Here is a 12,231-nt window from a genome sequence, read left to right on the forward strand (position 1 = left end):
TTATAATCTCTAAGAAGATATTTTTAATGTTCCCCTCTCTCTTGTTGGCTTTAGTTTATCATACTTGTTGTTTTTGTTGATTTGTTGTCTCCGACTCTCATCTCTCCTTGTTATTCCTCTCTTTTCTTAAACTTCTGTCTCCCACCTCTCCTCTGTCCCTGATTTTCCTTTCACCTCAATCAGCCATGGCATCTGGTTCTAGCAGAGATTTCTTCCTTTTAAAAGAAGAAGTTTCTTTTTTTTCTCTCCATTGTTGCCCAGTGCTTATTCATTGTGTCATCTTTATTTCCTTGCCTTCAGACACCTTGTGATATTTGATGATTGGACTGTTCAGCACTTTGTATGAAAGGTGCTTTACAAATAAAGTGTATTATTGTTATTGGTAACTTATTAGTGAACAATATTACAAATCCTGAAGCTTTAGGTTTAAATACAGGAGTCTGAAATCAGTTTTTATTTAAACTTGGATCTATTCAGGAGAGGAGAGGAGCCAGGAGCTGTCCGTGGTCCTGAATTTGCAGATGTTGCTCTGAAAGTGTATTCTGCTGAAAAGGCTTAGCCACAGTCTTTTTTACAATGCACATTGTTCAGACTGTCCAGTGCTCAGTCCTGTTGACCAAGGCCTTTCTTGCGTGTGTAGTTTGTGTTACTGCCACTCTGTGTTGTCCATAGGTGAGAATGTGAGCAAAGGTTTCTACATGTCAGCCATTTAATGGACTAGCAACATGTCAGGGTGTGGATGCTGCCTTTAACCTGATGTGTATGTGTGCATGTATGGATTCTGAGTGATCTAAATTATTAAATATGGCAAGAGCATGTCATATCTCCTTCCAGCGTTTTTGCAGTAAAGTGTATCACTCACATTGAATTTCTACAATATCACTTTTTAATCTAAGAAAACATATATAGCCTTTTTTTCAACTGAGACACATAAAAAATGCACGCGTGAAGAATATGTTATCAAAAAAGCATTTTTCCCAGCCACCTGGAGCGACACGTTATTAGACAGCCAAGTATGATACTGGAGGATATTGGACACAATGCAAGTGACAAGTCAATTTCAAATTAAAGTTTCAGACGAGGAAATGAATAAAAGTGGAAGAAGAAAAAAAAAAAAGTGATTGCTACAGTGGCTTTTAAAAGAAAAAGAAAAAGAAAAGTAATACATAACTGCAGATTCATTTCTAGGAGTAATTTCACGTTTGGAAAAAAAGTGACATTGCCCCCCGAGTGTGTGCAAATGTGAACTGTGGATTTTCATTTCAGCAACACTGACAAGAATGGAAATTGATATCACATAAAAAACAAATCCACTGACTCCTGACGAGAGGACTCAGGCCCTACCGCCGCCTGACCTTGAGAGTGTGACACGTGACATGTAATCATGCGTCAGGTGAAAGTGAGGCACGTCACGTGTCAGCTGTGTCAACATCAGGCAGATGTTTGTGAAACATCAGCGGTTTAAATGCCTCTGACCTCATCCTAAACATTCCATTCCTAATATGTCAACAATAACATTGTTATTATTACAGTACATTACTGAAAAGACTGAAGACTTCCAAATCAATCTTTATTAGCCCTTTAACACAGAGCGCATCGAAGACGATACGTGTGCGACAAGTGCACTTTGCATTGCTATAGTTACACAACGGTGTGTGCTATAGAAACATTTTTTGAAAGCTGAGAAGTTGCACGATAAAGTCAATGTTCTGGTTACTGTGGAAATTTCAGACAAATCAGCGTCTTTGTCACCAGAGAGGACAGAGTTGGAAAAACGCCTGTACATAGTTTCCATTTTTTGGCCTGTTTTTGGATGTTGATGGACATTTCGAGGCTTTGGTGTCCTCTTGTATACCAAATAAGTGGTATGACACGTCTTCTGCTGCTGTGACACAAGTTTTGATGTGTTGTGCCTTGTGAGATGCGCTTCTGCATGCTGTGGTTGTTGTCTTTTTTCTATAATTTTGCAGTTCACTGGATGTTTTCTCCTTTTGGGAGCGTTCTCCTTAAACCTGAGATTGTTGTGTGTGAAAATCCAATGAGGTTCGGCACTTTCTGAAATATTTAGACCAGCTTGTCTGGTTCATAATCACTTAAATCACTTTTCCTTTGCACTCTGATGCTCCGTTCATCTCTATCATGACTGCATACCTTTATTTAGGGTTTATTTAGTATATTCTTGCATATTTTAATGGTTTATGATGTGGGAGTTTGATGAAACACCTCATGTTTGAATTCATTCACATTTTACTCTTATTTTGAGGTCTGGTGCGAAAGAATCAGACTGTAACTCAGCCCTCCCTTTCCCCATAAGCACATCAAGGAACTACAGTGGCCTTTGCATACCAAAAAGGATGTGCTTCTCCTATTATTTACATGATAATCTTCCCCTCTCTGGACCGTTTGTCCATTCAAGCTGTCGTAGAAACACGGCAGCCTCTGGCCCTTACATATGAATGGCAACAAAAAAGCAAACAGCAATTATACACACAAACAGAGAGTGAGATGAGCTAAATTTCTGCCTCCTAAATGCTTCATATTCCACTTGTAACATTATTGTTTTGACAACAGGCCCTATATATATATATATATGTATATATATAGGCTCCTAAATAGAAAGTGGCAGAGTACCAGTGTGCTAATAGAGGGCATCTGAAACCATAACCTCAAGGTGAGCTTTTATGTGACAAATGAGAAACTCTGGGCACTATGACCCAGCAGAGTACCCACTCTTCATAGTGAGAGAGAGAGAGAGAGAGAGAGAGAGAGAGAGAGAGAGAGAGAGAGAGAGAGAAAGAGAGGGGAAATAAGGCTGTGATCAGTTGTGCTTGTTTGATGTCAGACTCTGTATAAAACCCAGACTTTGGCTTGGCTCACACATTCAGCCACAGGGGAGACGCAGCTCTGCACAACCTGTTGTTGTTGATGTTGTGCGCCCTAAATGCGGATTATCTGTGACATCTGCCCAGATGTTGAGACGCACTCTGCTCTCCACTGACATTTTTTGGGTTTGTTGTGTTGTGTGTGGTTACAGTTATTTAGGAGGAGTTTTATTTTTGTTTTGTTTTTATGGCTGGAAAACCGAAAAGTTTTGAATTCTTTCCTCCTCATCTCTGCGTAACTGAAGAGGGAAAATGACTGTGCCATGTGACATGATGGGATAGCAGGGAGAAGGCGACGTTGACCGCGAAACCTCTCACAAATATGACTAGTAGTGACTAAACAAAAAGTAATGGAGCTCCTCGTTGACGTCGTGACAACTGAGCCGGTGAACGCCACGAACGCCAGTTTCACCGCAGCTTCGTCCACGGTGGACGAGGGCGCGCAGAGTCTCCCGTATCAGATCAGTCTGACGGTGGTTCTGTCTGTCATCACGCTGGCCACCACTTTATCCAACGCGTTTGTCATTGCCACGATCTCCCAGTCGAAAAAGCTGCAAACTCCGGCCAACTTCCTCATCGCCTCTCTGGCCGTCACTGACCTCCTCGTGTCCATCCTGGTGATGCCAATCTGCGTCCTGTACACCGTCATCCACACCTGGACGCTGGGCCAAGTCGTCTGCGACATCTGGCTCTCGTCGGACATAACGTGTTGCACTGCGTCCATACTCCACCTGTGCGTAATCGCCTTGGATAGGTACTGGGCCATCACGGACGCAGTGGAGTACTCCAAAAAGCGCACGCCCGGGCGCGCAGCGGGGATGGTGGCCACAGCCTGGGTCATCGCCATCTCCATCTCCCTGCCGCCGCTCTTCTGGAGGCAGGTGAAGGCGGAGGAGCTGACGAGCTGCAGCGTCAACACGGACCACATTTTCTACACCATCTACTCCACCTTTGGGGCTTTTTACATCCCCACGCTGCTGCTCATTGTCCTCTACGGACGGATTTATGTTGAGGCTCGGAAGCGGATCCTGAAGCAGTCCCCCAAGAAGGTGGGGAAGAGACTCACCTCCGCGCACCTGGTCACCAACTCCCCGGGCTCCGTGGCGTCCACCAAACACGACACCATGTCCAGCGACACCGGGTCCTCGGCCAGCGAGAACCAGGTGAAAGTGACGCTGTCGGACGCGCTCTTGGAGAAAAAGCGGATTTCTGCAGCCAGGGAGAGAAAAGCCACAAAAACACTGGGGATTATCCTCGGCGCGTACATCGTCTGCTGGCTGCCGTTTTTCATTTACACGCTGGTGGTGGCCACGTGCGAGACGTGTTTGATCCATGAGTTGTTTGACTTCTTCACCTGGCTGGGTTACCTGAACTCCCTCATCAACCCCATCATATACACCATGTCCAATGAGGACTTTAAGAAAGCGTTTCACAAACTTGTCCGCTTCAGGTGCTGCAGGTGGTGAAGTGAATAACGGCACCTTAGTTTTTGGATATGACTATAGAATAATATAAGTATATAAGTAAGATTCATAATGAGCCTTTTTACGCATGCAGTGGAAGAACCATCTATGTCCATGATGGAGGTTTTAAGAGCCAGGCTCATTAAAACACACACAGAGAATAGGTTTTCTATGTATTTACTTTCAATTTTAAATAGTGATGTTGATATGAAGTCACTGCAATTATTTGATTAAGATACATTTTGTGAATAGCAATATGGCAAAATGATGCAGTGCAATCAAAAATAATATGATAAATTATGTTTTATTTGCTAACAGACTCCAAAAAATGTCAAAACATGATTGGTTTTCTTTTTTTATGAAAGTGCTTTAATGATCATATCGTGCTGCTTTAATGTGAGGATGCACATTTTTGCACAGACACAGCATCAGAGACCATAAACTCTCTGGCTGGTAAGAGCAGTAACGTTGCCTCTTGTGTACAAATGATAGTTTTCCAGAGATCCTCACAGCATTAATACATCAGTGTATTGTGAGAAATGATGAGACAGAGAGGTGAGGGACTGCTGCTGCTGCTGCTGCTGTTTTATTTAGAGAAGGACACGAAAGATTCGTACACTATCAGTGTCAAACAAAGAAACTGTGGCTGATATTTGCCCGGCAGAGCTGAATACTGATGATAATTTCACTGAACAAACATTACCTTGTATTACTGTGCGTGTGTGTGTGTGTTAAATGCATATCTGTGATTCACTGATTCTGGCCTCACAACAGAGTGACAGCAGACAGAGCTAACCACTCATATCATTTTTCAGCAGTAACGTGAAATAAAAGGTTTCAATTTTGCTGGGACTTTTATGTGCCGTGCAATAAATGCTTTCAAGTGTGTGATTGGTACACATCTTTTTTTTTTTACGATGGAGAGTTTTAATGCATGTTTCAGTGGATTCATGATTCATAACCGGCTGTGAGTCGAAAGCACCACAGATAATCTGACAGATGATGTAGCCCTTTTGTTTTGCTTTAGAGTCATACTTTGAAAGCTAATAAGAGATTAGAGTTGATGGCCCCATGAAAGCCATCCGTTGAGGATTTGCTCGACATGTTGGTGCATGAAACAACACGGCTCAGGAGAAGGTGCATCATCGCCTCACATCACTTCCACAGACCGGATGGCAAAGGGTCGGCTCTCATTAAAGTTTGAGCTCTGCTGCCGTCCTGAGAGTGGAGAGAGGTCAGCAGCTGCTACAGTTCAATAGTCCTGTGAGGGACAGTCTAGTGTACTCAACTGCACACACACACACACAAAGCACAGCCCCTTGGCTTTTCCATTTATGCATTTTCATATGGCTTATCACGCGTGTCAGATGAGCGCACCTGAGCGGGCAGATGTTTCCCAGGGCTTTTCTCTGGCATTTACAATATGTTACACATACTATATGAGTAATGTGGTGTTTTCCTCAGGAGTAATGGACCACAACGTTTACAATGCTCCGATATTAACACCATTATGATCAATAGTCTGTTGTTTTCCCCCCTTTTAAGCATAGCTTACATAATAAATGTCCAGCAGTAGATGTTATCGAGTCATAAATCAATGTTCTATAAAAACCAGAACCAGTATGAAATGAATATTCCTTTGGCAACTTGTAAACATCATTGGAATAATGTCCTATTTAGAAAACAGATGACAGTTGGATTATTGATTTACAGATTCAGATGCTTTGCACACCACTGTTATCAAGTTTCTGCAGAGACTCGTTAAAAACATTGTTATTATTTTACCTCAATACTATAGGAAAGAAAATGAAAAGTTTAAGCTCTTATTTGACACTCTGAACATCACTGGTATCTGGGAAAAGAGATTAAAGTGCAGATATATACAGGTATCTCTCATCGCTCTCATCTCATTTACAAGTCAGCATTCTGACGATTAAAGTCAGAATTCTGAGAAAAAGTCAGTATTCTGAGATTAAAATCCAAATTTTAAATCAGAATTCTGAGAATAAAGTCAGAATTTAAAGTCAGAATTCTGAGATAAAGGACAGAATTCTGAAAAAAAGTCAGAATTCCGAGATTAAAGAAAAATGTTGAATTCTGACTATTCACAAAATTCATAGCGTTTTCTTTTCTTTCAATTTTTAAACTCTTCTGTAAAAATGATGATGTGCTTTTTAAAAAGCTTATTCCATGTCTATGAAAATCAAACTACTTCTGTTTTAAAGCGGTTATATGTAGCTCATACGTTATCCTTCTTTTTATTACTTGGTGTTATATGGGAGTGATACAGAGCTAAAACTGATGCATAATGGATCTGATAAATGTTTGATTCAGGAAAACTGTTCTTGCTTCACAAACGTTCTGAGTTGCCAAAAAAGATATGTTGCATAACTCATAAAGGTAACTCATTGTACCTGCAGCGACAGGAAAACAAACCATCCTCGCTGTTGACACAGGATGATTGCATCGTGCAAGCAAACAGATTAATTATACAACCTTTTTTCTTTTTTTTCTGTTCTGTATTAGCTGAATGTGCTGCACGACTGCTCTGCTCAGGAGTGAAGGACGTCACTGATGGAACAGCTAGTGAGGCTGAACCCGTAGATAATGAACCTATAAAATATTCCTTCGCTCAATACAGCCTTGGTCAGCACCTTAATTGTAATCGCTAAAGAAATGGAGACACGAGAGACAATCGACAATCGACAAAACGACCTCACAGATGTAAAAACAATAGAGCTTGACAAGACAGAGAGTAAATTATCAATTAGGCAACACAGAGGACCTTATAGTATGTACAGGCGAGTTCTAATGACCTGGATTTAAAGGTGCAGGAGAGTGTTGTTGTTAATTTGCAGGTCATAATTTGGGATTACAGCTTTCTGTCCTGAGCTCTTTTCATCAGATTAACACAGTCGTTTCATATGATGATGTGACGCAGTCTCTCCATCACTGAGTTAAGACACATTTTATTGCGTTATTAATAATAACAATGCTACATTTAAAAAAAAAAAAGCACCTTTCAGGACAACCAAGGACACTGTACATTGAAATCATGTGGTTTCGTCCATTTTTCCAGAATTACGTCCAATATCGGGCAGTTATTTACAATTTACTGCATGTTAAAATACAGTTTTAACAATGAAATGGATGCAATTTAGAAAAAACAAAAACACTGCAGTTGTACATGAACAACAGATTTTGCGTGTTTGAATTTGAAATTGGAACAGTATTGGAACATATTTTACAGTCACATTTTTTGAGTCTTTGTCTCTCAATGTGCAAAAAATGGAAACTACTGTATGTACATGTAATTCTCTGGCTTCCTGAAACAGCATAAGTGAAATTACCGTAATAACCACACGTTGTCTTTGACGTGCAACTTCTCAGCTTTCAGAAAATGTTGGAATCTATTAATCCTTCAGATTATTATTATATCTGTGTCATTGCGGTAAATTTTTGCACAGAGTTCAGGACTGGTTAGGACCCGTTAGGAAACCACAAAGGTGAAAGGTGGATGGAGCAAGACAAGATTAAGTTGCACCAAATTTCAAGAAACTTGATGGTAACTTGTAATAGCCCGAGAGGAACAAAAAAGTCCATTGGGACCATGGCCTAAACTCAACAGGAAGTCGGCCATTTTGAATTTGACGTTCCATCTTGGCAACTCGTCCAAGTTGGACAAATATGGCAGGAAAAGGTGATGGATGATCTTCAATGTATTTTGGTGATGATACCAGCAGCCAAGTTCTGAACCAGTTGAAGCTTATGGAGTGATATATAGCAGGGGTGTTCCCAGAACATTACTTTGTCACAACCTTCATACAACCTTTTAGAGAACGTTCTCTAAAGGTTCCCAGAACATTCCCCTACGGGTTATGTATAACAATACGTATTGTTTACTTTTAAACCTACCTCCTATACCAGAGGTCTCAAACTCTGATATATGATATTATGATATAGTCTCTCCTACATGCTATATACTGGATCTTTAAAGGCTGTAGTGGGCTACAATGATGCAAATACACACCTTTTTGCATCCTTGGTTTCACTACACAGTACATGTATTTATATTGTATGTACATCCATGTGTATTAAATTAGAGTCATTGGTCATGCATGCTCTTTTCATGCTTCACAGCAGAGCCACTGCCACAAGCGTCTTCTCTGCCTTGTCGACAAAATGGGGTTAGTTTAGCGGCTCAGAACACTGTGTACATCTGATTGTGCTCGTGCTCACCTTACACGGTGTGTGTGTGTGTCTCTGCCTTTCATAAACTGGACGCCCCTGCGAAGCTCAAATTAGAGAACACACTATAGCAAACGATTTTCACCATAGCGACGATCCAACCGAGTGGCCGCGCACTCACAACGTGGGACCATCAGACACGGAGCCTGTGAATCTATCACACTTAACAACCAACGACGTAGCAACGTAATACCATATTAGGCATTTTTGTCAGTGACAGATGAGGTGTGTTTTCGTGATCCATCCATCCACACTGTGTGTGTGTGTCAGTGGTAGCGGGCACTTGGTTTCCATTGTGAGAGACAAGGGTGTCCTCCGTGTAACTGCATATTGTTAATGTGAAAATCACTTATTATATCGTCCTTTGAGCCATGAGACAACTGGGTCATTAAAACCAGTCTGGAAAAATGTGTTTCTCCCATTTACTCTGAGGTGGAAAGAGTACCGACATATTCAACTTAAAGGTGAAGTAAGTAGTTTATAGTGCCATCTAGAGGAGAGGCTGAAATTTACAACAAAGAACTGCTCCTCTGCTCACCCCCTCCCTTCCCTGAGTGCTACGGTATCCTCAGCCGGTCAAATGTCGTCCTCGTCGTCTTTCTCCGTGTCAGCAGATGAGGTTCGTGAGGTGAGGGAGAGGGCGAGCTACCGCGGCCGTAGCAGACGAAGCGGAGAGAGTGGAGGCGGGACTTCCGCTACACGTAAAGCGACGCTTGATTTGTTCTCTCGCGTTTGTCTATACAGGCTCCCGTAGAAACATGGCGTCGTGGCAATGCAGTAGCGGCCCGCGACCATGTTATTTTACATGACTTTTTGAAACACTACGAAAATGAAACAAAGAATATTATACAGCGACTAGACAATGCAGGAGCACATAATATGTATACAAAAGTAGATTTTGGGTTATATAAACCCATAAATACTACACAGTGTCCCTTTAAATAAAAGTACCACTATTTGGATAAGCTTTATCAGTCTAAAAATGTAAAGCTTCATACTCAGGTTACAAAGGTGCAGGTTTGGACAGATACTGTGTCTGACTGTGTGAGGACTGATGGTCAAATTAGCTGAAGTGGCCATTAAAGACGATGATGCATACAGAACCTCTGAACATCAGCTGTTACAAAGCTTTACCTTTAACAAACCTTTTCCACCACTTGTTCTGGTAAATGTTTTCATTGATCTCAAAAGTTGCTCTTAGGGCACGGACAAAATAAAAAAAAGAGCAGTGTTACACAACAGCTTCAATTACTGACTTTCACTGAGTGTCTCCTTATTGGCTGACATTTGTGCTTCTGCAGAACGATGCAGCTGCTCAGAGTTCATGCACGCTGAACTTTACTCAGTCCTCGTTAAGAGGCAGCAGGAGTGGACCACTGCGACCAGGAATATAGCAGAATTATGTATTTAACTGTGTGTGTTGTACGAAAGGAGGGTTTCTAAGTGAAAGTGATGTTGTTTTCTTGTGACATAATAGTTTTGGATTTTTAATTAGTTTTAGTTCTTGTTTGGTTTTTACACAGAGCGCATCGAAGATGACACATTTGCACAAGAGCACTTTGCATCACCGTAGTTACGTGATGGTTTGTGCTATCTAAATAATACCAACGGTTTCTGAAAGCTGAGAAGTTGCACGTCAAAGCCAACAAGTGGTTATTACAGTCATTTTACTTGCGCTGTTGCAGGAGGCCCATGAACCAGCATCTTTTTCGCCAGAGAAGAGAGAGTTCAAAAACGCCTTCCATGTTTCCATTTTTGTGTCCTGTTTTTGCACATTGATACAAAAACTCAAACAAATGTTATTCTGATAAATCTGTTTTATACTGTTCAAATCCACTTTAACACGCAAAATCTGTTGTTTGTGTACAACTGTTTGTGTTTTGCTTCATTTTAAATTGTTAATAGACTATTTTAACATGCAGTAAATTGTAAATAACTATACTGGAAGATATTCTTTATGGTTAAAATAACCAAAAAAAAAAGTCCAGATGGACATTTTGAGTCTTAATGGTTAAAATGTGTTAGTTTTAAGAGTGGGTTTGCTAGTTTTATTAGTTTATTTATCTTTTTGTATATGCTTAGTTTTAGTTTTTATTAGTTCTAGTTTTTATGGAGTATTTGCCGGGTGCCAGATGCAAAAATGTCCTTAAGTATTGTGTCATAAAAACCAAGCAAATGAATGCCATTTTAAAAATGTATGAGGACCATTGAACAAGCATCGCTGAATCAAATAGAACAGTCTACAAGATAATGTGCATCATAGTGGGTGCTGAGGCTGAATAATAATAATAATTAACCCTCAAGAGACACAGAGACACATCACAGAGTCTCAGGAGCTCAATCTGAGGAAAACTAAGCACATACAAATGTATAGTTTTGTAAACATACAATTCAGCTTCAGTTAGTTATCATTTCTTTTAAACTCTAGTTTTTATTTTTATTTCCGTTAACGTCAACTATAATAACCTTGGTGACAATATGGAGGCAAAAGTAATAAAGCTCTATAACTAATGGAAACACTAACTAATAAAAACAGCACATATTGGATATACCGTTTCATCTAGAGCCTTGACTAATATGAGTGACTGCTTTCCCTCACCTGGGGATAATTTACATTTTGTTTATTAACCTTTTGATATTAAGCGCATGAAAAGGTTCACTGGGATGGAAACTTGACTAACATGTTTGTAATTTTCCATTTTCACAAGCAATAACACCACAAAATGTCACTGGAGCTATTAGCATGAAATTTGCCTGACACAACCTAATTCAGCCTTTTTTCCCCCCTCGACTACAAAGCCTGGGGCCTCGTGTCACTCTCACAAACAGCTTTCGCCTCACTCACTCACTCACTTTCGACCACAGCCCAAGCTTCCTGCTCTCATGCCCTGACAGTTTGACATGGAGCCATTCACCTGAAAATGCTGATATTAACCTTAAACAACCACCAGCAGCCATTTTGTTTATTCCTTGTCTCACCTTAAAAGGACAAAGAGTCAAACAGCGACGATCAATGCCAACATTTAAAAAATAACACGTCAACAATGTGTCACATTTAGAATCCCGAGGGCCCGTCCACACGCAAACAGGTTTATTTTTGTTTCTATTTTCTGTATAGACGGTGAATACGATACTTCAGGAAAAACGATGACGTCATATTTCCACTTGTTTGACAGTTTTACCAACGACTGTCAATGAAAAATAACTAAAGTCAGTGTGAAAAGAGGTTAGGTGTCACTAGAACACATTTGATTTAGTATTTAATTAATTTATTAGTTTAGTTTATTAGCCATTTTTCATCTGTCGTTATTGGCAGACAGTAAACAGAGAATATCATCTCTGCTGAAGAAGTCAACAGCCAAATAAAAACACATAAAACAATAATAATAATAATAACATATCACAACAATTTGACTGCAACACATAATCGCAAACAAATATTCTCAACAAATGTAAAACATAATCAATAATGACCTTTAATTTATGAATCTTAAGGAATTATTGATATAATCTCCACCATATTCTATCCATATTTATAAATTCAAATGATATAGATTGATTTAACTATGTGACTGCTGCTGAATATTAAAATGCAATATAAAAACACCTGGATAAATATGGAATAATAAGGTTATGAG

The 12,231-nt window shown here is 40.1% G+C and overlaps 1 protein-coding gene across 1 annotated transcript; it reads left to right on the plus strand.

Moving 5' to 3' along the window:
* Window positions 1–3,232: 3,232 nt before the first annotated feature.
* Window positions 3,233–4,348, plus strand: htr1b (5-hydroxytryptamine (serotonin) receptor 1B; the record flags this gene model as incomplete). The annotated part of the gene is made up of 1 exon (XM_083909861.1): window positions 3,233–4,348. The coding sequence occupies one exon, from the start codon at window positions 3,233–3,235 to the stop codon at window positions 4,346–4,348; it is 1,116 nt and encodes a 371-aa protein (XP_083765987.1).
* Window positions 4,349–12,231: the final 7,883 nt, after the last annotated feature.

Source organism: Microchirus variegatus (genome assembly GCF_963457635.1).
Source record: "Microchirus variegatus genome assembly, chromosome: 2".
NCBI lineage: Eukaryota > Metazoa > Chordata > Actinopteri > Pleuronectiformes > Soleidae > Microchirus > Microchirus variegatus.